General features: G+C 38.4%; 1 protein-coding gene across 1 annotated transcript in view; it reads right to left on the bottom strand.

The window, feature by feature from the left end:
- The window catches only part of CCSER1 (coiled-coil serine rich protein 1), a 657,717-nt gene that overhangs the window by 121,289 nt on the left and 509,286 nt on the right, over nucleotides 1-27,142 (bottom strand). The window contains exon 10 of the mRNA XM_027706580.1: nucleotides 12,730-12,775. Within this exon, the coding sequence (XP_027562381.1) occupies nucleotides 12,730-12,775 (46 nt within the window). The remainder of the gene's footprint in view (nucleotides 1-12,729; nucleotides 12,776-27,142) is intronic.

A 27,142-nucleotide genomic window follows, 5' to 3' on the forward strand; every position in this document is an offset into this window, starting at 1 on the left:
CGGCTCGGGGGCTGCTGCAGGCGCTGCGCGGGACGCCGCGCCGGCCCAGCCTCCGCACCGCGCGCGCGGAGCGCGCGCGGTTTTGGACCCCAGGCAAGGCCGCGGCAGGAGAAAGGAGAGAGAGGGGGAGCCTTGCCAGCGAGTACTGCACCCCCGTGGAAGATGAGAGCACAGCTTCGGAGCACACAGAGGTTTGCCGTTCCAGGTTTGGGGAGGGAGGGAGAGGGGGAGGGGGACGGCGCAGAGGGAAGGGTGTTGAGCTGGCCATGGGGGTCCTTCGACTGGCGGGTGGGAGAGCAGGGCTGTCCCGTATGAAACATCACATCACATGTGAGCAATGCGCCTGGAATTTGTGGTAACACAGTGGAGGAAGGATAAGGTCTGGGTGGACAGTGGGTTCTTTGATTGATGGGGGTCCCGGCCAGGCTGGGGCCTTGTAAGGTACCTCAGCCTTGGACAGGTACGGGGGCCAGAACGGTTGGTCGGTTTGTTTGTTTGTTTGTCTATTTATTTCTTTCGTTTTGGCTCTCCTGCGGCTACTGCCCAGGTTCGGCATGTTCTGGATATATTTGCTTTGCTCTGTTACAGCCTGAAAGAGTGGGCAGGACAAAGGGTTGTTACTGGAAATAAAAGACTTGCCCAAATCGTTCTAACAGGAACGTAGCCTATGTACCCCTATGTGGTTGCGAGCTATGCTGGCGAGGGTTCATGCCTTCGGTAGGGTCACCCATGCCAGACAGGTCAAAACCATAGGACCAGATACACTACATTCTTGGGCAGGATGAGCTCATTAGCCTTCTGGCAGTCATCCTAGGAGAGGGACAACTCTCATCCCAAACCCGGGCAGATGGAGCTCGCTTAGCCCTGGAAGGCCATCCATCTCAGAGAAGGTCACTCTAATCAAACCTACGTCCTGAGGACCTCGCTGCCACCGTCCAAGCTTGCTTGGCCCTGGCAGATGAACCTCAGGATTAAAGGGTGGGTTCAGTTCCGCGCATACTGCATCTCACCTAAAAAATCCATTGCGCAGGCTTGAAGGCTTTACCCACATGCAAAAAGTCCTGCAGCGACGGGCGAGGGTCGAAACGGTAGGTGAAAGGTGCACTGGGAGCCGCAGACTCAACCCTGCATGCAGGCGGTTCAGGATATTGGTCATTTGAGACTGACGGAGATGAGAGTCTCTTGGGGCAGCACCCTGAACGACCAAGCAGCCTTTTCAAGGACAGCACTGCTTGCTCCACTCGGAGAGGGGCCTAGAAAAGGTGGCCTAAACAAAGCTCATCTCCACCTTCACCCGGTTGGTTAACCGCAGACCGACGGGCATCTTCTTCCAATGCGGTCGCACAAAGAGCAAAAAACAAAGGCATGCACCTGCCTCCAAAGGTGTACTCAAATTAACTCTAGCATGTTGGAACATCAGAACCATGCTCGACTCTGCCAATAGTGGACGTCCTGAGCGACGTTCTGCCCTAATTGCCCATGAACTGGCTCGTCTCAACATCGACATTGCTGCTCTCAGTGAAGTTCGCCTTCACGAGGAAGGCAGCCTCAGAGAACATGGTGCCGGTTACACACTCTTTTGGTCAGGTAAGCCCAGAACCGAAAAACATCTCTCAGGTGTCGGCTTCATGATCAAAAACTCCATTGTCCCTAAATTCGAAAATCTGCCGACAGGTCACTCTGACCGCATTATCTCCCTACGCCTTCCACTAAACAACAACCAACACGTTGTCATCTTCAGTATATATGCCCCAACTCTCCAAGCTGACCCTGCTGAAAAAGATAAATTTTACACTGACCTGCGCTGTCTTACCCAAAAGGTGCCCGCAGATGATAAGATCATTATCCTTGGTGATTTCAACGCCAGAGTAGGTAAGAATTTTGAAGCCTGGAAAGGAGTATTAGGCAAGCATGGTGTTGGAAACTGCAACGATAATGGTCGACTTCTGCTAGAATTCTGTGCGGAGCAACAGTTCACCATCACCAATACTATCTTTCAGCAGAAAAATAGTCTGAAGACAACCTGGATGCACCCCAGGTCTAAGCATTGGCACCTCATTGATTATGTCTTGGTGCGACGGAGAGATGTCCGCGATGTCCTCCATACCCGCGTGATGCCCAGCGCAGAATGTCAAACAGACCATCGGCTTGTGCGCTGTAAACTCAACCTTTATCTCAAATTCAAACCCAAGAGGGGCAGTATCCCAAGGAGAAGACTCCAAGTTAACGATCTCCAATCAGCCACAGTAAGAGAAAGATTCCAGGCAAACCTTCAAACTAAGCTTGATAACCATTCCACAGATTCTGCAGTTTCCTCTCCCGAAACAATTTGGCAGCATATTAAAAGTAGCATCCTCCAATCCTCTGAAGAATCCTTAGGGTTCTCCCTCAAGAAGAACAAGGACTGGTTTGATGAAAATAATCAAGAAATCCAGGAATTGTTGAGGAAGAAGAGAACTGCCCACCAAGCACACCTTGCACTGCCATCCTGTCACGCTAGAAAAACAGCCTTTCGTCTTGCTTGCAGCAAGCTCCAACAGAAACTCCGTGACATCCAGAACAAATGGTGGACCGATCTAGCTGCAAAAACTCAACTATGTGCAGATACAGGGGATCACAAAGGATTCTATGAGGCCCTGAAAACAGCATACGGGCCTACATACCAAGTCCAAAGCCCACTACTCAGTGCAGATGGTCAAACGCTTCTGACAGATCAAACCTCCATTCTGAATAGATGGTCTGAACACTTTCAGACTCTTTTCAGTACCAACCGTGTAGTACAAGACTCAGCAATTCAGTCCATCACACAACAACCGGTGAAATACGAATTGGATACTGCCCCCACTCTAGGAGAAATCCTCAAGGCCATACAGCAGGTGAAAATCGGCAAGGCAGCTGGGGTTGATGGAATCCCACCTGAAGTCTGGAAACATGGGGGCCTTGCACTCCATGCTAAATTTCATGAGCTTGTGGTGCGCTGTTGGGAACTAGGCGAACTACCATCAGACCTTCGTGATGCAGTCATCATCACCTTGTATAAGAAGAAAGGTACTAAATCAGACTGCTCAAACTACCGTGGTATTACTCTGCTCTCCATTGCTGGCAAAATCTTGGCAAGAATACTCCTGAACAGACTAATACCCGCTATAGCAGAAGAAATTCTACCTGAAAGTCAGTGTGGCTTCAGAGCCAACAGGAGCACCACAGACATGATATTTGTTCTCAGACAACTGCAAGAGAAGTGTAGGGAACAGAACAAAGGTCTCTATGTAACCTTTGTCGACCTCACCAAGGCTTTCGATACTGTGAGCAGAAAAGGTCTTTGGCAGATTTTGGAACGTTTAGGTTGTCCCCCCAAGTTCCTTAAAATGATCATCTCACTTCATGAGGATCAGCACGGCCAAGTCAGATATGGCAACACACTTTCTGAGCCCTTTCTAATAAAGAATGGTGTGAAACAAGGCTGCGTTCTCGCTCCTACCCTATTCACAGTCTTTTTCAGTATGATGCTCCAAAGGGCCACGGCAGACCTCGATGATCAGGACGGTATCTACATACGATATCGTACTGATGGAAGCCTATTCAACCTAAGGCGACTGAAGGCCCATACTAAGACCCTTAACCATCTTGTCCGGGAGCTACTCTATGCTGATGACGCCGCCCTTGTTGCCCACACAGAAGCAGCTCTGCAGCGTTTAACATCCTGCTTTGCAGAGGCTGCTGAGCTCTTTGGGCTGGAAGTCAGCTTAAAGAAGACAGAAGTTCTCCATCAGCCTGCACCTCAGGAAGTCCCCCACCATCCCCACATCACCATCGGCCAGTCAGAACTCAATTCAGTCCAACAGTTTAATTACCTAGGCAGCCTCATCTCCTCAGATGGTAAGATTGATGGGGAGATAGACAATAGGTTAGCGAAGGCATATAGTGCTTTTGGAAAACTCCATAAACGAGTATGGCGTAATAAACACTTGAAGAAAAGCACCAAGATCAGTGTTTACAGAGCCATAGTGTTGTCTACTCTTTTATATGGTTCCGAATCATGGGTCATCTACCGCCACCACCTGCGTCTCCTAGAACGCTTCCATCAACGCTGCCTCCGTACAATCCTTAACATCCATTGGTCAGACTATGTGACCAATACATCTGTTCTTGAACAGGCAGCAATTACGAGTATTGAGGCCATGTTGCTGAGAACGCAACTGCGATGGGCAGGGCACGTCTCTAGGATGAAGGACCACCGCCTCCCTAAGATCCTGCTCTATGGTGAACTTGCCACTGGCTGCCGCAAGAGAGGAGCTCCAAAGAAAAGATACAAGGACTCCCTGAAGCAACAACTCAGCCTTGGGCATATTGATCACCATAACTGGTCCACTCTGGCCTCTAATCGGGAGGCCTGGAGACAGACCATTTATAACGCTGCTGATGCTTTTGAGAAAGCACGCAGGATCACTCTTGAGGAGAAAAGACAACGCAGAAAGAATCGAACCTTGCAGAATATACCATCTAAGGAGTCTTTCTGCTGTGTCTTTTGCAACCGGACCTGCCTTTCTCGTATTGGCCTTTTCAGCCACCAACGCGCTTGCATGAAAAATGGGTAGAGCCCTTCCCAAATCTTCGTTCGCGAAGCCTAGCCATGATGAATTATTATAGCACAGTAGATGGTCATCTGGAGAAAGAGAAGGATTTTTTTTTTGTGGAAAAAACTTGTCCAGGAACAGTAGTAATATTACAGCAGACAAAAGAGAAGTACTGAATGAGGGAAATTACTCCACTGACAAAGCATAAGCCAACATATGCCCATACTGACAATTCATTACAATTCAAAAATAGTTCTTTAAAAAAAAATTGCTGTCAGATTTTAGATAACTGACTAATCGGAAATAGGATTAGTTTGAGAGGTAATTTATTCAGAATAAATGAATCTCTGAGTTTACTCCTAAAGGAGATCTATCAGAGATTCAATTTCATTACTCATAATAGAGTTAGGTGAATAAAGGACTCTTCAGTTTTATGCCTGAATTAAAATGATCAGATCAATCAAAAATATTTTGTAAGGCCTAAAATGAAATATTACTTAAATTGAAGAATTATTTACCGCGTTAACCTTATTTTTAGAATTTAAAAAAGGTATCATCACTTTGAAAAGTCAATCTCATTTGAAAAACTTGAAAACAAAACCACTTAAAAAGATAAATTACTCCGTTTAGTAGCTTAAGTTTCTTAGATTAACTGCACATGAATTTGCAAACAGAAAATAAACTCAAAAGAAAGATGCAGCTTCAAAGACTGCACATTTTTCCCCTTCTTTCCATTCATAGCAGTGCTTCCCAAATTACAGACTCAGAGAAGCACTGGCTGGAATGGGCCTCTGGAGGTCATCTTGCCCTGCCTGCTGCTTGGAACTACCACCAACTCCAGGTGAGCTCAGTCATGCCTCCGACTGGTCAAGTCTTGAAAACATTTGAGGATGGAGATTTTATAACCTGAGCAATCTCTTCCAGAGCTGCAGCAGCCTCCTTGAGCTCTTCCTAATGCCCATCTTTTACTTGCCAAGCAGTAATTTATGACCCATCAGTGCCATTTCTGCTTATTTTCATGGGGGAAAAAAGCTTAAAACCCCCCAGAATATTAAAGGATTTCATACAGAAATTACTTTAAAATAAATGCATCCTTATGAACTATATTTTACAGTGGTTTTGAAGAGAGTATTTCCAAAAACATCCAATTACAGGTAGTTGAGGTAGCTCAAGACAACCGGAAAATGCTTTGTTTTTAAAATCATCTAGTGGTTTAAAAGTAATTTAGCAAGAGCCTATCTAATTTCAGTGGACTACCTTAGTTTTCATCTTTTAACTCTCAAAATAAGTGTAAAACCATGTATTTCATTTTTACAAACTATAATGGTAGCAGAAAACAACAAACACAATAAGCAATTCTTCAAGCTCATGGCTTCTGTGTTCTATTTTTCCTTGATTAAGCTGTAATCAAGTCAGTCCACGAATGCAAAGCAGGACAGGAAGAACTGATTATGCCTGAATTTGGTGAATCTCACCCTGACAGACATTTGTTTCAATGATGAAAGACTAAGTTTTTGAAGGGCTATTGTATTTTAACAGGAAATAGTATCTGTTTTTTAATCAAATTATGACCATAGCTTTTTTTCCATGCTCAATGATAAGACAAGCAAGATAGCCAATGCCATGATAAGATAGCAATAACATATTTGTTTTCTTCTCCCATATTCAGGTGTGGTGTGCAAACGAAACTGATTTTTAATGCACCACTGTACATAGCAGTCCTACTCTCCCTCTTCAAGCACAAACTGATGAATAACAAAATTCATTTCTATAAATTCCTCAATGTTCTTAGGTACAGAGCCACATCCTTCCATATAGTACTCCTCTTGGGGAGTTTTATACAAGCAGGAAAATCCTTCTTTACAATCGTGGAATGAAGAAACAAAGACATATAAAACCCACATGTTAAGATATCACATAAAAACTTTTTATTTTTGTTTTATATCTAAGTTCTATGGTTTTTATGAGTGGATTCCAAATTTGCTAAATGAAATCTCCAGTCTCCAATGTTTCCAAATAATCACTTTTTAAAAACTTTCATTGTGCTAATGTTTGTTTCCATAGAAACAGGAATGAAAGCAGAAACTGCTGTTAAAGGAATTAGAATTCTCTCCCACAAATGAAAGACTTAAAAATAATAATATATTAACAAAACAATTGTCAGAATATATATTTTATCATTTTGCAAAAAGAGAGCATGATCTTACCTCTACTGGAGTTAACTGGACTGTAACTTGTGACTACATTACAATAAGCCTAAATCACTAAGAACGTATTACTGAGTTAAAAAATGCAATAAAAAGAATATTCAGTTAAATGGATAATTTTGTAATGAATTTTTAAATTAAATTTAGGAGGTGATTGTCAGATAAGGTCATTTTTAGAAATAGTACAATGAAGATTTATGAGCCAAAAACGTAAAACAATAGATTCTAAGGATTATTAATATTTATATAATTTATTTCTAATAAACAGAATTAAAATTATTTCTAATAAATTATTTGCTAATTTTTTGAAAGTAAATTACTTCCATTAAAATCTGACTGGAAGTTTTTTACAGTTACTCAGATACATTTCTATGCTCTAGCAAGACAGTAATTGAATGTATGGACATCACACTTGCATAAATCCAAACTTTATAGAATTAAGAACATACTTTTACAGTAATTAAGAGGTTTTGTTTTTTCCCTCACAAAAGCCATTTAAAGTGTACTTCTCTGCATATCTTATAAACATTTAAGCACCTCCCATAAGAAAACTAGTAATAAAAGAAGTCATAATTTATCTCTTCCAAAACCATAACTTCAGTCAAAATCTTGAAAAGAGAATCTATCCAGGATTAGCTTGCAGTTTGCAAGGTTCCTGAATTCACAAAAATCTTACTTGTGCAGAGTCCTACTGAGTTAAGACACTGAGTTACTCAGATTCATTGCTGCACAATTATAATTTTTAAGATATAGACAACTTTTCCTCCACCGCATCAACCTAAATCACTTTATTCTCTGGATCAGCTTCTGTTATACTACATATAACAGAAGAACAACAAAGCTGGTGAAGGGTCTGGAGCACAACTCTTATGAGGAGTGACTGAGGGAGCTGGGATTGTTTCGCCTGGAGGAAAGAAGGCTCAAGGGGGCCTCATCACTCTCTACAATTACCTGAAAGGACACTGTAGTGAGGTGGGGGTCAGCCTCTTCTCTCAAGTAACATTGATAGGACTGAGAGGAAATGGCAACAAGTTGCTCCAGGAGAAGTTTAGATTAGATATTAGGAAAAGTTACTTCACGGAAATCATGGTCAAGCATTGGAACAGGCTGCCCAGGAAAGTGGTGGAGTCACCATCCCTGGAGCTATTGAAAAGACATGTAGATGTGGCACTTAGCAACATGGTTTAGTGGTGGACTTGGCAGTGTTAGCTTAATGGTTGGACTTGATCTTAAGGACCTTTTCCAACCTAAATGATTCCCTGATTAAGAGAGACACAGCCTTCGATAGCTCAGATTTGCATGAAGCTTGGGGCTTTCCCATCTGCACAGCTTAGAGAGGCCCAGTTAATAGGTGACTCTGTGAGATTAAGATATCTAGATGTCAGATGTCCAGTCTGGAAAACTCCCATCTGGCTTACAGTTGGGGGGAGAATTTTGCACTCTCCTGTGAGGGTGAAATTTCCTTATAAAGCTAAAAATATACTGATTTATTTTCCTATGCTTACAATTTTCATCATACATAGAAGAGAATTCTGATAGAGAAACCTTTGGAGAAAATACCTGGTATGGTATGACTTCACAAACATGCGGGTATTTTTAATAAGCATTTTTAAGGCATTGTTTTAACCAAACTACTACTTACTTACATCTTATCTGCATATACTTTGATCAACTCTACAAGAAAGTGACTGCCAGTACTTTTTCATAAGAGAATCCGTTTTTACTAGTGTGCTAGCCTATTCATTTATGTGATTTTCATTAAAATTCTGAAATAAAACACCATAAATATTTTCATTCCTAATTTATGCATTTACCATTACCACCTTAGGTTTTTCTCTTCATCAGGAAACTACTCAATTCAAAATGGTTTCTTCCTCCACAATGCACCATAAATCAATAAAATACTTAACTTCTCAGCATTTTATCTAATTTCCTTGTTTTCTCATTCCAGTTGACCAAAGAAGCCATCCAGTGCTTTGAAATATCTTGATGGTGGGCAACTATTTAAGATGTTTCAAAATGTGAACTATCTACATTAGGTATTTAACTCTTGTAATTTCCGTACTACATATTTTCTGCTGTAATTAAAATCACTACAGCTGAATTTAAAACTCTGAAGTATTTCTATTTGCCCCAAGTAATTAAACTTTGTTTGTGAGATTGTAACATTAAAGTGCCATTTATCAACCAGCTAAGACTCTACTTCCTTTAATTTTGATGTTAGGGTATTTTATTTTAAATTCTTCATTGTATGAAATTCCATGCCTAGAAGGTTAGTTTAGCTGCATTCAATTCCAGTACTCTTCTTATCATTAGATGGTATGAAATTCTCTGGATATAATATGGCTATTCCAAGTGTCCATTGATCCATTTTTTTCTGTCTGTAAAGCTGATTGTCAGGTACCACATAACTGTATTATTTTTGTTGTGATCCTTCTCTGTTTCAAGAATGTCTGTTGTAGCATGGTTCTTCCTATGCTATTTCTTCCCATTGATTTCTACTTCTAAATAGTGCTAATCAAAACAGGTAAGTATTTTTCATTTCCAAATTACATGTAAATGAGAATACATTTTCTTAAAAAGTACTACCCACTGTCACCTTCAGTTTGCAATTACTTGCAGTTTGAGGACATTTTAGGCTAAATAAGGAAAATGTTTGGAATAAAGTACTTATAAAAAATACCACAGGTATAAAAAAAGTTACAGTTTTGCCTTCTGGTGCACGATCCACTATGCTTTAACACAGGATATAAACCTAAAACCCTGACTCTAACATGAACTTTTGCAGGACAAAAGTGCAGTTTGAAGGAAATCTTGCAACATGTGTGTTTTCAGCATTGTGGTGTTTACTCTTCTTTATGTATTTCATTGGTGTATTTGTGCTTCTACTCTATGTAAGAGACAAGTGACAGAAGAAAATATGAGAGCCTTTTTCACCCTGGGGTGACTATATTCCAATTCTGCCAAAAAATCTGCAGCTGCATTTTATTTTGATACAAAATTTTATTAAGTCATAACTGTATTTTGTAAATCTGTGTTTTGCCTTTAGGTCAGTAGTATTCCAATGACCCAAAGCTGTGTCATACAGCTATCATTAGACTCCTGTATTCACTTTGGCCTCCCCATCCTGTGCCCTTGCATCTTATTTTCTTGCTAATTACAGATTATCTCGTATCTTTTGGTCAGTTTGGATTGTATGTTCCTTTTCTTCCAGTTCTGTTGGTGTCTTTATTGTAAAACAGAAACAAAGTTGCAACCTATTCAATTTCAGAAAGCAAGTTTCTATCTTGTGGAAAGGAGCCTTAACTCCCATATTGGAATTTATTAGCTACTCTTATAAGGAGTCTCATAGTTTATAGCCAGAGTTAAAATGCCCTTTGAGTAGAGGTTTTTTTACTTTCCCCAGCAGCTTCTCTGGACCCTGGACTACAAGAGGAAATGTGGTAACAGAGAATTAGCACAGATGCCACTCAATGTTTAGGACAGCTTTGGATGCCCAGAGGTCTGTGACTTGCCGGTGACTTGCAACACCACCACTGAGCCAACCCTGCTCACTCTGGAGGTGAAGCACCCACAAGTCCCCTGTAGTCTAAAACATCTTGCATGAACTGAGATCAAATTAATCTTGCCTCTTCCATTGCAGTAGAGTTACTGTAGCATCATGGGTCACACCATCTGGAAAAAAACATTTCTTCTACCTTTCAGTTTCTATGTGATAGGACACAGCACTCATCCAGTAGCATTGCTGCTCTGGATTCCCAGACAACCTCTTTCCCCATTCATTTCTGTATGTGACCAAGAATAGCATTCAATGCTTTGTAAGGACCAGGAAAAAACTAAGACCACCAATGACTAGAAGACAATCTTAGGATGTTCAAGCTATAATTCCACTTTCCTGTTAGAACTTTACCGCAAAATATTCATAGTTCCATAAAATCTTTGCCTCCCAGAACACAAAAAAGCAGAAAAAAGCTGGATGAAATAAATCCCCTAGATGTTATGGATTCCCTTATTTACATGGTTTTTTTGCTTCCATTTGTTTCACAGTAAAGCCACTAACACATTCTATAAATGCTGTTTTAAACTTACTTCTCACATCTCACCATTTCAGCAATGTTAGTTTTACTGTCTTTTCATCAACTAAGCACAGAGATTCTGAACACTTCTTCCAGCCTACTCATCCACATATTTAACCCAACCATTATCCATTCCTCTGCTTACTTCAGAGTTCTGCAACTCCATTTTGTTACACAAATTTTTAAGCTGTCTTTGCCAGATAAAACATTTTCTTCCCTTCTCACACTTTTTCTTATGTTCAAATCCCAGACACTTCATCACATGACACTTAATCATTCACCTCAAACAGGGGCTCCATACAAGAAAGGAAGCTGTCAACGATGCACAGTGCTGATTATATAGTACTGAGCATGTTAAAGCATGTTATTGTTTCAGTGTGTTTCCAAAGCCTTCAGTGATGTTGTTAATCATAAAAATCAGTAGCAGGATTAATTTAAATGAGAGTAAGCCAGGCAGAAATTTGAATTTTCATTTTAGCAGACTGCTAAGTGACATACATATTGGTTAAAAATAACTCCAGCACTGTTTTTCTGAAGGTCTCAATGAGAATATTAATTCTTTCCACCATACCTTAAATAACTGTAATAGGAGTACAATTATATTTCATGAAGAGTGTTACATCTTGATATTTTTTTCTTCCCTTAGATATACCCAGTGGAATAGGAACATCTTAGATAATTGCACAAAAGAAAGGACAGTCATATACAGATCATATTTTTTGTTACTTTTGCAAGACCCACACTCATAGACAAATGCCATATGTTTTCCTAGGAATACACAAGAGCAGCACCAGTGAATTTATGCAAGCAACATGTTTCAAGACTGCCAACAATGAAGCATCGTTCAAACTGCACTGTATTTTATGAATAAGCCTGTAATGTTATATTGTAATGAATCTGTTTGACATTCAGCAGTGTGATGCAGTGCACAGTAATTATAATAATGCGGTGCATGGCTGTAGCTTATTATGTGCATATGGAAGACACCAATGTCTTTAGTATGGACATTAACTCAAGGTAGGAGGAGAAGGACAGAAATAACTCAAGGAATGTAAGAAAGTCCTCGTCTCAAAGTCTGACGGTATTCTGAGAATCTATATATTCAATATACACACTCACACGCGAACACTATTAATGCAGCAGAGAGATCATCTTGAATTAGAATGCAAGCCTTTCTCTTTTTTTTTAATATATAGCATATTTTGTTTGTGATTTCTCAGGTTTTTGTAGACAGCAGGGAGAAATTTATTTTAATTTAAACAAAATTTTATTTATTCTCAATAATTCCAATGGATTTAAGAAACAAAATGAATGAGATCCCTTTCTAAAAGTTCCCTTTCCTCCTAAACTCAGCAGATGGACTTGTTCTTCAAATTAATTAGAAGGAAAGTCTTATAAGGAATATAGCTGATCTCAGTAGTATCTGCCTTACACCACGTTGTTTGATTTTCCATTTCTTCATTTTTTTGAGGACCAGATTTTTTTGTCTGTGCAATGGAGAGACTAATTTGAAGAATAGGAAAAATGGTCTGTTTAGTTTTAACAATGCTTCTCATTACTATGTTGCACACATAATCTGATAATATTATTCTTATTCCCCTCCAGACTTTGAGTCATCATGGTATTTTCTTCTCTTCTTGCAACTCTATAGTGCACAGCACAGCCCCATTTTATGATGTGTTGAACAAAACACAACAAAGAAATAAAGAAGGGGTCAATAGAAGCTGTTAGCTACAAACACATTACAGGCAATATACAACACCAGTGGTTGAATATTGACCTCAGGGCATTAACTCTATATTGGCATGCCATGCTACAGCACATGAACACAGTCATCTTTACAACACAGAGCGAATTTAAGAGACTCACATAATTGCCTGCGAGAAGGTACAGGAGCACTTCCAAATGCTGTGCCCTGTAAATAAAACACATTTTTTTTGGAGCAAAGGATGTCAGATTAAGAGCAGCAGCAAATGAAAAAAATGACAGGACATGAAGAAAATGAAGGCAGTGAAACGAAATAGAGGAGTTTGTTATTACTGAAGAACTGCAGTTCCTTCTTTCAGATAAACATAAATTATAGTGGAGAACATTCTGTGAGTAATCCACCCATCAGTGAACACAATGAACCAAAAAGAGAAAAAAGAGAGAGAAAGAAAGAAGACAGGAAAAAAAGTATCAGCCTAAGACAGGCATGCTCATACTTGTCAAAAATTAAATTTGATGGAAAGGACAATGTACGGAGTATATATTAACATGAATTTCTTTACAATAATAAGAAGGCTCAATTACATCAATGTCTTAGCTGATACTGTCACTGTTTGAAGGTAAAGTACATTTCAAACAGGTATGAAGGAGAGTGAGTGTAGTACTGTTTGGTTCCTGCCACTTCCTCCTCATCTTCTCTCCATAATTCTTCACCATGTCCTCACTGGGTCAGTTTTTTGACAGTTGACAGGAAGCAGCTTTATTAAATGCCCGATCAATATACACAGTATGCTCTTCCAATAGATAGAGTGTTTCATCTTTTGTGCATTATGCCACCAATTACCACACATCTCTGAAATACCAATGGTGCATGTAATCAAACCATGAATCAAATATCAAGCAAGTCATTCCAGTTAGGATCTGTAGGCAAATCTCTTCCCAATGTGATCCCCTATTCCCACAATCTCCCTCAGCACACCTGCCCGCTCCCCCCCCAAAATCAACAAACCATCCTAGAAAAACAAACTAATAACAGAAAGAAAGAGGATGACTAGGTAAAGAGAAACTTCAGTGTATAAAATTAAAAAGCACCATTAAAACAAACTATGTTGTCTCATTCTGAATCTAGACCACAAATCAGAGCTTTGCTTTAAATTTGTGTCCAAGACTGCATCCTCGTTTCCAATGTAAAAGAGCATTCTGATCATTTGGACTGGGTAGTCAAGGGTGACTAAATTACAGTAAAATTCAGTTTGCAAGTATTGCCTTAAAAAAAAAAAAAGATCAAACACCTGAAACTTACAAGACTTGAGTTGAGCTTGGCTTCCTTTGAAGTCAATTTGACTTCTACCATCTCTTAGAAGTCAAGGCTGGGAACTGATTTACCAGACATTTAGACAGTACTAGGCATTGGTTCTTGAAGATAATTTGCTCTTTCAGGTCTTGTAAAATGCCATTTTCCTTTAGCTAGGACAAGTGAAGCATATATATGCATATCTAAAAAGTGCAACAGAAAAACCATCTTTACATCACTGATCCCATATCCCTTTTTTAAAGGAAAACCAGAATAATCATGAAATAATTATGATTATTCTTCATTTTAGATGCCATGGCTGTGACACTGCTATGCTGTGGCCACATGCAGCGCCGGGTAGCTCTGCAGAAACCATTTGTCTTACTATGCCCCAAGCTTGTCACTCAAAGAAACAACTCCTTCCTGCAACTGTAGTAAGAGGCCACAGGCTCTGCCACAAGTAGCCAAGGGGGCAAGCCAGGCTTAACTTGTGTTGGGGCAGCAAAAACATCAGTATCCGCATTTCTTGTTTTCAAGGTTGCAAGGCTGCAAGGAAAAGGCAGTAAGCTCTCCTATTTACCAGGAAAACAGGGAAAGCAGGCAGTGTGTTCAAAGCCTTTTCCTCCAAGGCAGGCAAGTGCCCTGCAAGTGCACCATCCCCCAATGTCACAGTTATTTCAGCACTGCCAAAGCCCACATTTATCTCCAGCTAACATCTCATAGTAGCCAAAGGGCAAGTTGGTTTGGGTACCAAATCCAATCATACACTTAGCACTCACATGAGTTCTTCAGTGGCTACTAAGGCTTTACCTATTATTTCCAGTGCTCCCTTAAGTCTTTCAAAAACAAAATACAGTTATTTGAAATACTAAAGAAATTTATCTACAGCAAAGCTAGAAATACTGAAGAACATACACTGCATAACAGCAGCACCACAATCTCCCCATTCTCCCAACTATATGTTTTGCCTAAAGGTTTTCTAGAAAAGCTGAGGTACACAGTGGTACCTTATACGAACGTACCTCCTAAAAGTAAGTTTTCAGTTCATCATTTAAAGATATTAAAATGATCAGTGAAATCATATATAAAATCAAAAAGTACAAAGTAAATTGGTCTGACAATGGTTAAATGATTACTTGCTTATTTAGCCAGTAGTTTTCTTGTTTTTCCTGTACTTTTAACGTGTAGCATGTACATTTTCCCCAGCCGTTAATCGAATAGAAAACATTTACACAGCCTCAACTTATACAAATCCATCAACCAAAGAACTGGGAATTTAATTATTGATTGCTGATTATTATTATCACTACTGACACAAATTATGTATTTCTAATTACATAATGCTACTTTGAAAAGCAAGATGCCAATGAATTTGACTACTTTTTAACATTTCTGATTTCCAGAGTAATTTGCCTTCTTAGGGGAAAAGATATTTATCTTTTAACCAGGCCTTCCTTTGCTTTTCTTTTCACATACTCCAGAAATAAATGTTATCCTTCAGTATCATCTGGCCCAATAATAAATAGTTTTTCAAAACTAAGCCAAGTTTCAGGCTTGTAGAAAATTCAGGCTCTGCTAGAACTCATGGTAGTTCAACAGTTCCAGTCACATGTAATTTTCTTTCTGTCCTGTCTATGTGGTATAACACATAATCCTAAAAGCGTCTAGGCTTCCATGATCACTTCATACTAAATACTTTATTAAGTTTTCCAAATGCCCTGTGATTCACAGATATGTAGAGCCTTACAAAGGGATAATGCTATCAATAATATAGAGGCTTACCTTGTAGTTACTAAGTTAATGCTTTATAAAAGTTAGCATACGCATCTGAAGCTTCTAAGGGGGTAACTCTTCCTTATCTTTTTGCTGCATAATTTTAACGAAGAGATCACTTACTGAATAGCATCTCTCAAAATACTCTTTTCAGTATATAGCTAAGTTTGAATTTCAATTAATCTTTAAATACAGTTGCATGCATGCATGAAGTTCACCACGACACTGATTTTCATACATTTTAAGGTATGTAACTCATTTTGATTTAGAATGTTCTATAGTTCTTTCAAAGGCTACATAAAACATGCTAATGATAGCATCTTCTATACCTTTATCATGTAAATGCACAGAACAGAGGTACAGAATCAACATCTCCAGATCACTGTGCAAAAATGAGTTTTTTTGGTTGATCCCTCTGCCTATATCAACTCATTGCTAAAATGCCAGCAAGTCAGGTTGTCATTTATGAGAAGCAGGAAAGCAGTTTTCATGACGATTACATTTTTACCTTTCTTAACCACTTCAATCAGTTCTAAAGAACTTAAAATGCATAAATAAATCTCTCTTTGCTAATTCATTTAACATGAAATAGATTTTAAAAATTATATTCTTGATATTGCTATACACATTATTCTTCCAACAAATACCAAAATAGTCCAGTGAGTGCAGTGATGTACACTTCATCAGCAGCCAATTAACGTGTCCAGGTAAGGAAACTGAAAAAAGTCACTCTTTGTGAACAGAGACTTTCTGGAGGGAAGGTTTAAAAATGGACAGCCCCTAAATTTCACTTTTAAATATACATGTGAGGAGAAAACAAATATCAGCACCTGAAAAGTCAGAGCTCAGGAATCCCTCCAGATCTGTAAGCTAAAAGTGAAGATGCCAGGATGCCTCATTTATAACATCTGGCCTATTCAAAAGGCCAGTGAGGGAAACACAATTTTTAGGACTGCTTTGCACACGAACACAGTATGAAAAGAAAATACATCTGCTCAGGTCTTGATTCCTGCCTACATCTTATAGCCTGTGTCACAAAATATATTGAGATTTCAGTGTGAAGTGATTGCTTGCCTGGGAGGGCCAGAGAGGCTTAAGTACTCTATGTAATCAGACTAATTTATTTAATATTTACCATAGCATCAGATGCTGAACTATGGACTAATCAGCTAGTTAACTCAAGCTTAGGATAGATTCCCTAGGAGTTGTGTTCCCTGTGAAAGCAGGGCACAGACTAATTTTTCTATATGTTCCTTTGTCATGTAATTCAGTGCCACAGTCTCTGTTCCTCAAAAGAGAAAAATAAGAGAGGCTTTTTTTTTAGCTTTTCTGTCTCCATATAACATATCCTCAGCATCCCCTCATTTTTAATGCAGGAATGTTTGATTACCCAAGACAGCCCTAAAATGAATGTGGATTTTATGCATCAGACAAGCAGATACACAGTTGTTCCGTTTACATTCCTTCAGTCAGTCATTTCTAATTTCTTTTCACTTAACTTTCAGAAATGCAATCAGAACATTACAAAACTCAGTTCTTTTTGAAAACACTATCAATTTTTAATCTTGTCAAGGTGAGAGTATGACACAGTTTCTGTCAGAAGTCACATTTAAGTATTCACTGAAAACTCCAATGAACTCTGCAAGAGAATCTGGCATTTAGTTCCCACAGCTGTTTTATTTCTCACATCCTCGCATTGAACAAAACCAGTCACTGTCAACTTTTTAAAGTAATAACTACAAACACCAACCAGTCTAAATATTTATGACTATAGCTATTCTGGGACAACAGCAGCAAGGAAGTTCAAATGAAAAGGGTTCATAATGCAACCTATTCAACAAAGCAAAACATCCAAGTATGTATTAGCTTGCTTTCAAAGGAAGCTTTTCAATAAAAATACTTTATCAACTGCATGTGTTTCCTATATCTAGTTGAACTCCAAAGTTATGATTTCACCTGTTATTAACTTAATATAGCAACCAAAGTCCTCTGGGTTCACCTTGAGCAACTTGGAAGCCTCAGTACTGCAATATATGAAATGATCAAATCAATTCAACTGAATACCCCCTCTGCAGAATAACTACACAAATATTGCTGTTCTTTTTCAGTCACTTTCTATGAGGAATCTCCGCAAAGATGTGTATTAACAACAGACCAATCAATGCCAGAAATAAACAGAAGAGCTCACTACCCGCCAAATGAATGCTTTTCCAATAAGGGCCCTCTATTTTGTTAGAGCACAAATCCACCTATTAAATGGTTAAAAAGGTAGATTAAAAAAAAAAACACACAAAAAACCCCCAACCCCCATCTGCTCCCGCAAAACAACCCAAAACCTTAAAACAACTTCAACTTCTTGTTATGATTTTAAAAGAGGCTAACTCATGATTTACAACATTTTCCCTAGACAAAGCACATAATACTTTGACATGAACTTTGAATATTCTTCTCACCACAGAAACCAGACCGATATCTCAGAATGTTTCAGAGTACTATTAAGAATAAAAAGCACAGTCTTAAAAGACAGGCTATACTGAAGTCTTAGTTATGACCACATAAAAAAAGGTTCGACTGATCTCACAAGTGTTCTGAAAGATAATTCCACATCAATACATGATGGCATACTATCAACAATACGTAAGATTTCCTAGAGACAGAAGAACTTGCTACATCACTCCCACATTCTCCTGTAAGAGCAGAATATATTTCTTTCACAAAGAGGGTAAATGTTAAAATGGTAAGATGTGCTTCGGTGTGACAGTTTACACTTGTATTACACAGCACTTCACTCATTGAGTGTATCAATGAAATGATGAGCAGACCAGTGTGCTGCTACTCTGAGTTCAGAGGTGAGGTTCAGTAAAGGCTTCCTTGGATCTACTACTTTTCCAGTGTAATGTCTTAACTCTTAAAAGGTTATATATATATATCAGTTAATTCAATATAATGACATTAGTATGTCTTCAGATATGGTGCCACCATATTCTAAAATATGCAGACATCTATCAAATCTTTTCTCCAAAGTTTCAGTTTAGGTGCAAGAAACTTATTCATTAACATCTTCTTGATCATTGGGTATTACTCTGCACACTCAACCTTGCTAGGCACAAACATCTCAAAAGCCCTTTCACAAATCAAAACCTGTATCTAGCTCTCCAGTATATCCTCACTACCATAATATGATCCACAGCCCCCTTGACATAAGTACTGCCTCTTTCAACTGCATTTAGAAAGTAGCTTGTAACAGCTCCTTTTACCATGTGAGTCCCAACTCAACTCTATAACTTGGTAGTAATGTCCTATCACTTATTTTTCCATAAATTCCTGAGATGCCTGCTGTAGAGTTCTTCATTTCAGAACATGGAAATTCACTCATTTTGGTTTAAACATTTTTACCATCTTGATGGAAAAATTCGCTTTTTGTCACATGACCTATTTTTTGTGCAAGTTGATTCAATAGGACTATGCTAGTTAGGATAGCTTTGCCCTGTTTTCTACTTGAATTTCATATACTGCTTTTAGCCTTCACTCAACTGCTTATTTTAAAAACTTCCCATTTAAAATTAAAAAAAAAAATCCCATTTAAAATTTTAAGTGCTAAGACCACTTCTACTTATGTAGAAACCATCCCTCCTTCAGGCTCAGTTTGCCAAGTTGAATACAGAGAGGTGGAAAGCTTGAGACTTTGGAAGAAAAATCATCTGCATAAATATAAATGAAAAACCATAGTCAAAGTAGGGAGACATAGGTTTTCAAGCAAAACTCAAGCAGAACAAGAATTCTTTTTCCTTTTAGAAAGATAGAATTTGAAAATATAAAAAAAAGCCCAAGCAAGTAAAACTCTCCACTACTTTTTCACCAACAATTGTTTTCAACTTAATGTCTTTTATAGCATTATCCAACTTTAATAATGGCCAACATACAGTCTTTACATTCCCTCTGATGACAAACTGCTTATCATTTGTGCCTTTTTCCTTTATTAGATTTCACATTGCAATGTATTTTACCTTAAACAGAGTAATAAGAAAAAAATGGTTTGTTCCTATAGTGGCCTAAAATAAGGCCTTCATACAACTCCAAAATATTTAAATCTATGTGCAATTGAAGATGATAGCACACAATCAGACACATCCATTTTCACTTTTTTGAAAGCTATGCCAAGCAAGAAGATAGCCCTAAGAGCCAATGTGGCTCCATAGTCTATAGATAGATTAATATAAATATGTTCCTCCTCCAAATACACTCCAAACTGAAGCTCTAGCTCAATAAGGAAGACGTATTTCCATCTTAAAGTTATCAGTAAATATTTTACTAACAGTCTCTTGGCACATTTTCGACTCTGAATCAACATTTACATGCACTTTTCAGCAATCTGCTTCCACATATAAGTGAAACATCTTAAAATACACTTTCACACCAGCTTTTGGATTGCAATCTCATAAGGCCAACCTATACATACTAGGTTAGCTCTAGATACAATCAGACAAGGCAGTAACAGTCTTTCTGGGTACTTACAGTCACTTATATGATAGCAATAGGATACACGTTTCAAATGGATAATCCAAGTGATATTTCTGTACAGCTAGCTTCCCTTTGTTAATTGAATGCTTCCTTGTAACTCTCTTACTGGCAAGAAAAACCTGCTCAAATCACTTAGGTGGAAATTTCTTATAAATTGTGAATCCTTGCATGCCCCAACATCTATTGAAACACTGTACTTACATTTAAAGAAAATGTTTTGTGAATATGGTAAAAAAATGAAATCAGAAAATATTAACTCATTTGCAGACTTCTCATTCACACTTTAGATATTATGTTACATTAATTTCTTTTTCACTTTTATCTCCTGATTCTTTCTCCTCTCAGGAGACTTGACTTAAGGGAACTTGAACTTTTCTATCCCTGCCTTCAGTTTTATACAAGTTGTTTTAAAGCTACTCTGCTTTGCTCATTTAAGTCTTTCATGAACTTGGTTTTACAGGTCTCTTTGGCACTATTGCCTAAGACATCTTTCATTTAAAGCATATCAACTGTACACACTTCAGTAAAAGTGGTTCTATTTTAGGGTTGTGCATTGGAAATTCAGACTGAAACTGCTGGGCAACTTCCACCCCTTCTCTCACTCTCCTCAGCCCCTTCCTCCTGTCAAAAGCCATCCTTCTGCTGAAAGTCTGATTGAGGCTGATCCCATGTATTTAGGTCCTCTTGCCTGGACTAAGTTTTCCACTAATGGCCACTTTTTGTCTTGTACCTGGTTCATAACTATGATATCCAGCTCTGCAAAGTTTTTTTGGGTTTTGTTTTGGGGTTTTTATAAGACTGGTTTTATTTAGCCCTGAATTACTTCCAGCATCAACCACAGGAAAATTTCTTCATTGGATTCAAAGGGAGGCAAAAAATCAAATGATTTTGTTTGTGAAGTTAGTTATTTTCACTTCCCGTTTCTAGCTGTTGCTTTTGCCTACATAACTGAATTCAGATATAGACATATGCATGCAAAGTGCTTCTAGAATATTCAAGAACCAATTCAAAAATGCATATGGTATAGATATATGCACATCCTATTGGTTGATTATTATACAATCTGCACCATTCTAGTTGGAAGAGATCTTTGCTGGTCATGTATTTTCCCCTCCTGCTCAAAGCCAGGTGTCAGCAATGAATTTTGACTTAACCACCCGTAAATTAAAAATTCAGTAGAGAAAAGGGCAAAGACCATTGGATGATTATATCTAGATTAGAACATAACACTGCAGTAAATGTTTGTACAAAGCTTAACTGAATGCCTAGGGGTTCATATTCCAATTTTAATTTAATCAGAACCTAATGCTGAAGCACACATTTACAGCTACCTTTTCAGCTCATATTTTCACTAGAGCTCATTTATTTTTAAAAATAGCCTCCTGTGGTTTCATAAAAAACAGTGTTAATGCTAAAAAGAAATATGTAACAATGAACAACTGTGCTGGTATTGGCTACGGTAGAGTCAATTTTCTTCACAATGGCTAGTATTGGGTTACTTTTTGGATTTGCACTGAAGACAGTGATGATAATACAGAGATGTTTTTCTAACCTCGGAGTTTTCTAGCTTTTACTCTTCTGATTCTCTCCCTGATCCTGCTGGTGTGGAAGTGGGTGAATGGCTGTGTGGTACTTGGTTGCTGTCTGTGGTTAAACCACAACAAAAACATGCGAAATCTGGACTTCTCTCCCTATTGCAAACTGCAAATCTAGTCCCATATTCACTGAGAAAGTGCAGAACTGCAATGTTTGCTTTGCTACACTAAATAAATACTTCCACAGTTCTTTATACTATTTCCTGTAATTGCCCGTTTGACATACCCCAGCAATCCAAACTCATTTTCCTATTTTTAAGGGGTGAATATGAATCTTGTACAAATCACCATGAATGTGATTACCAGTGCCAGTTTTGATGTGATTACATTACAGGTCTGACCAAAAGTCAATGGAAGTGATTGCTATCCCAAAGTATTTTCTTCTTGTGTAAGCTCAAATACTGTATGGCGCGCTCTCTGTATATATTAGTTGCCCACATGAAGGCAGATACTCACAATCCACAAGTGGTAGGAGAATATTTGTAAAAGCTCCCGTTTGATTCAATTAATTTAATTTTATTTGTAACAAATAATATAAGTAGCTAACACCAATAACTCGTTATTACAAATAGCATGAGCTTTTAAAGTAATTTGATGGCTCTAATAGGAAAGCGAGGATTATAGTTCAAAAATACATATCTATAAATGAATCATATGAGCATACACACAAAAAAGGTGACTGTCAAGAAAGGAAAGGAATGGTTATTAGATGATGAACTCTCTCAGTCAGTATGAAAGCAACTGTCATTGGATTAATGCTTGATGGCCCCCGTGTTAATTGTCCTGGACCTAACCGGTAAATCCTCACATTACAACAAAGCACTACTGCAGGGGCGTGGGGATGAGACAGGCAGGGAGGGAGAAAACATTATCATCCTTGGTAGAAAAAAAAATAAAAAAATTGAGCACAATCTCTTCTCTTATGCCCAAAGCTGAAGCAAATTGTTATTGGAGAAAGATTTTATTGCTGAGATGTATGTTAATTTGTATCACCTTCGAGCAGAAGACCTTTTCTCAGATTGTTGATTTACCTTCTTTACAAAACCAAATTAAAATATAAATAAAACACATACTACAAAAGAAAAGGGACATGATTCTGGATACATCTCATTTTGATTTTTATTTTACAGGCAGTGTATCAAGCTCTCAAATTTGATTTCTAACTGCCTGGTAGGAAATATTTAATTTCTCAGTTCCTGAAGACAATTATCTTTCCTGTCTATTCTTTTCCCGTAATAAGAAAATCTTTCTTTTTTGTTTCCAGAATCTATAGATAAGAGTGTTTTGCCAGTTAATCCTTACAAATAATAATAATTATAAAAATCCCAGCAGGCAAGTTGAAACCACAAATATTTTTACAATTCTCATATCTAAACCACAGTCTAATTGATGTGCTCATGCTTTGCTCCACTTTTTTCAGCATCTGAGATTTTTATTTGGTTCAATAAATTATGATTCTTTGTTGAACAAATGGTCAATCATAGAAGTTTGCTATTAGATTTAGCTTTGCTGACTGTTTCTTCTGTTTGTTTCATATATATGAATTAATTTGACCTATGCTCACCTAAGCAATACAGTAATTTACCTTTTTTGGCATGTCCAGATGCAGATCAGTGATGAGTGGTGTCCCTCAGGGGTCTACTGGGACCAGTACTGTTTATTATCTTCATCATGACATAGACAGTGGGATCGAGGGCACCCTCAGCAAATTTGCAGATGACACCAAGATGAGTGGTGCAGTTGACACACCTGAAGGATGGGATGCCATCCAGAGGGACAAGCTCAAGAAGTGGATCCATGGGAATCTCATTAATTTCAACAAGGCCAAGTGTAAGGTGCTGCAAGCCTCAGTATCAACACAGGCTGGGGGATGAACAAATCCAGAGCCGCCCTATGGAGAAGGACTTGGGGGTGCTGGTGGATGAGAGGCTGGACATGACCCAGTAATGTGCACTTGCAGCCCAGAAAGCCAACCATGTCCTAGGCTGCATCAAAAGCAGCGTGGGCAGCAGGTTGAGGGAAGTGATTCCATCCCTCTACTCTGCTCTCATGAGAGCCCACCTGCAGTGCTGTGTCCATCTCTGAGGACCCCAGCAGAGGAAAGACATGGATCTGATGGAGCAGGTTCAGAGGAGGGTAACAAAGATGATTAGAGGTCTGGAGCACCTCTCTTATGAGGAAAGGCTGAGAGAGTTAGGGTTGTTTAGCCTGGAGAAGAGAAGGCTGCAGATAAGCAGCCTTCTAGTATCTAAGGAGGACCTACAACACAGATGGGGACAGACTGCAGTAGGACTTGCTACGATAGGAGAAGGGGTAAGGGTTTTAAACTGAAGGAAGGTCAAATCTTTTTACAGTGAGGGTGGTGAAACAGTGGAACAGGTTGCCCAGAGAGGTGGTGGATGTCCCATCCCTGGAAATATTCTATGCCAGGACGGATGGGGTTCTGAGCAACCTAATCTAGTTGGAGATATCCCTGCTCACTGCAGGGATGCTAGATCAGATGACCTTTAAAGATAACTTTCAACCCAAACCATTCTTTTTAATACAGGGCTACCCATCAACTTTTTACAGAAGCCTTTTAGCACAGTGTTTCAATAGCATCCTAGCTGCTTAAGGAATTTATTGCAAAAAACCCCCACAATACAACTTTATACACAGCTGCAGAGAATTGCTGTTATGCACCTGTGTGGTGCTATTTCTATGCATATTTTTGTTGCTGCTTGATTTTATACTTCCTTCAGTGTGAAGGCTGGCACACCTTTCAGAAACACTCTCTATTCCATTTAAGCCTGTCCCTTCCTCAACATTCATTTAGAAATGATCAGTTGAACACTATTTTTTCCAACCTCTTATACCAAAGCGTTTTCAAAACAAGTGAACGCCTTGTAACTACATTAAAACATTCTGAATTGCAGCTCAGTCCCTTGCCTTTGTTGCTTGTCAGATTCCCTGATACCTTGTTAATGCATACTTCCCTAAGAATACAATGCTACATGCTTCACACAAAGCATGTGTGGCACAACAAAACCTAATTGGCACAAAACATTTCTTCCTTCCCACACTCTCCAATTGAACTAAATTTTTTACTCAGTTTCAAAATGGAAAAGTCTTTTTATCACTTGATGTATTAAAATTCACTACTATTATCAGATTTACTGGTAGTGCATATACCACAATGAATTCCAACTTTTTACTGAATGGATACGAAGAAAAAAAAAGTATCTATTTTACAAAGTAGATTTGTTAATGAGGCATGAAACAAGAGAAAACGATAGGTGGGTAGGGACAAAAAAAAGAAGAAACAGAAGAAACAGAGGAGCCTGGGAAGAGGGGATGGACTAAGAATCTCCTTATCTTCTTAGAGTCAATAACAATGCCAAAGCCAAGAAGATCACAGCTACAGCATGTGGATATGCTATCAGCTGTGTGGAAATTCCTTCTAATAAACGTAGGTCAAAACACGACTGAAAAAAAGGCAGGTGACATTTCTACTTTGAATTCCAAATTGCTGAAGACATTTTAGGTGTAGGTTTGGGAATCTTTGCACTTATCATTTGCTTGGAACTTTGTGCTGCTGGAGGTACAGTCAAGCTGCATCTAGTCTTCTAACTGAAATTTCATAATTTCCCAAATCACAGGTATAACTCTACTACAAAACAGATAAGATTAGATAAGAAAAAAAGAGTAACTATTAGAAAAAAGGTTATTAAACACAGTAGAATTCAAACCTGAATGAGAAAGCAAGATATTACAAGGGTTTTTTTGTGAGAGGAGTGTTAGTTACACATATACATGCACGTGGGATTTGATACAATACCAGTTTTCAGAAGTACCACAAAAATGAGAGTAACATCTGTTTGTTTTCTATATAACTGATGAGAGTCACCTTGACTTTTCCTTATTATTTTGTTTTGAGGTGTTTTTTCTTTTTAAATAGCCTTAAGGCTATGCAACAGTCAAAGAAAGGACACCAGCTATTAAGAACTAAGGATGACAAACAAAATCGTTCTAGAATGAGTGTCACAACAACCAACTTGGGTTTTCAAAATCTCTTCCCTTTCCTTTTATTAGAGAATATCTACTATAGAAGCATGAAGTATACATGCAGCAACTTCTCTGGGGGTTCGGGGCATTTTTTTCTGTCTCCCAAATTAGCAAGCATTTAAACTGACATATAAAGGGAGATGAAAGAAAAGAACAAATCATCCTTTAACTTTGAATATTCTCTATGCCTCAGAACCCAAACTTTCTCATTATAGTACCAATGGTGTATTTGTCATTCCATGAAAGAACTTGAACCTCTGATTACTTCCTATCACTGTGCATCTCATTAAAACAAGAGTTTACTATTATAAACAATGAACAAAAAATATAACTGCAAAAGCTATTTTAAAAGGTGCCAAGGCATGACTAACAGTCACTAATGTCACATTTAGAAATCAAACCCTCATAAACATTATCCAACGTCCAAATGATACACCTTCAAATAGAAATCCCTTCTTTATAGAATTGCCTTTTTTGAAGTTAAACTTACATCGTCAAAATGGTTTATTTCACTACTCACTAAGAAACATACTTGAGAATGAAAAATTATTAACATTAATGGCACACAGTACTTCAATATTTTGGCACACAACCATGTAATGAGCTTGAAGGGAAAAGAGGCATGGCTCTAACTGTACTTTGAATAACTTAAAATATTTGTGAACACACACACAAGACCTCTCAATGTAGCTCATGCAACCTACGAAATAGGAATCTTCCTTTTCTCCAACAGACTATATAGTGCACACTCACCTCCACTGTGCCTTCCTGAGTCACACATAGAGTAGGAAATACTTTATACTATCCTTGCTTTGACAAGCTCTTCAAATTAATTTTCAGTAATTCAAAAAGACTCTAACAGAGAAAAGGCAGAGAATAGATGGTGAAGAGATAAGACTTGAAATGTAGTTAATATCAAGCAACTGTTCTCTCCCCTTCACATGGTACCTACAACAGAAGGAAGGGTGGATGGGAAGGCCCTCTAGAATGTAGGGATGGGGCTGGGGGAAGCAAGTAGATTTGAAACAATTGTTCACAAATTCTACTAACCTCCAAGACTTCAAAATCTTCACAAAATCTAGGAGAGGTAGAGAAGGTGAAAAAAAAAAGAAAGAATTTTACATAGCAAGCTCTATCTCTCAAAATTCAATAAGGGAATAATGTACTTAAAGTATGAAAATCCCACAGTTTGCAGCATGTCAGTGGAGCTCCATCCTACTGTGAGGCACATGCAAAGAGATACTCAAATAGAAATGTAAACTGCCCAGAAAATAAATGTTACACTGTACATGGAAGTAACTTCAATGACCAAAGCCCCAACAAATATTTACTGCTGGAACCAAAGGAA

This window comes from Neopelma chrysocephalum, unplaced genomic scaffold (assembly GCF_003984885.1).
Source record: "Neopelma chrysocephalum unplaced genomic scaffold, ASM398488v2 Primary Assembly neopelma1_382, whole genome shotgun sequence".
Taxonomy (NCBI): domain Eukaryota; kingdom Metazoa; phylum Chordata; class Aves; order Passeriformes; family Pipridae; genus Neopelma; species Neopelma chrysocephalum.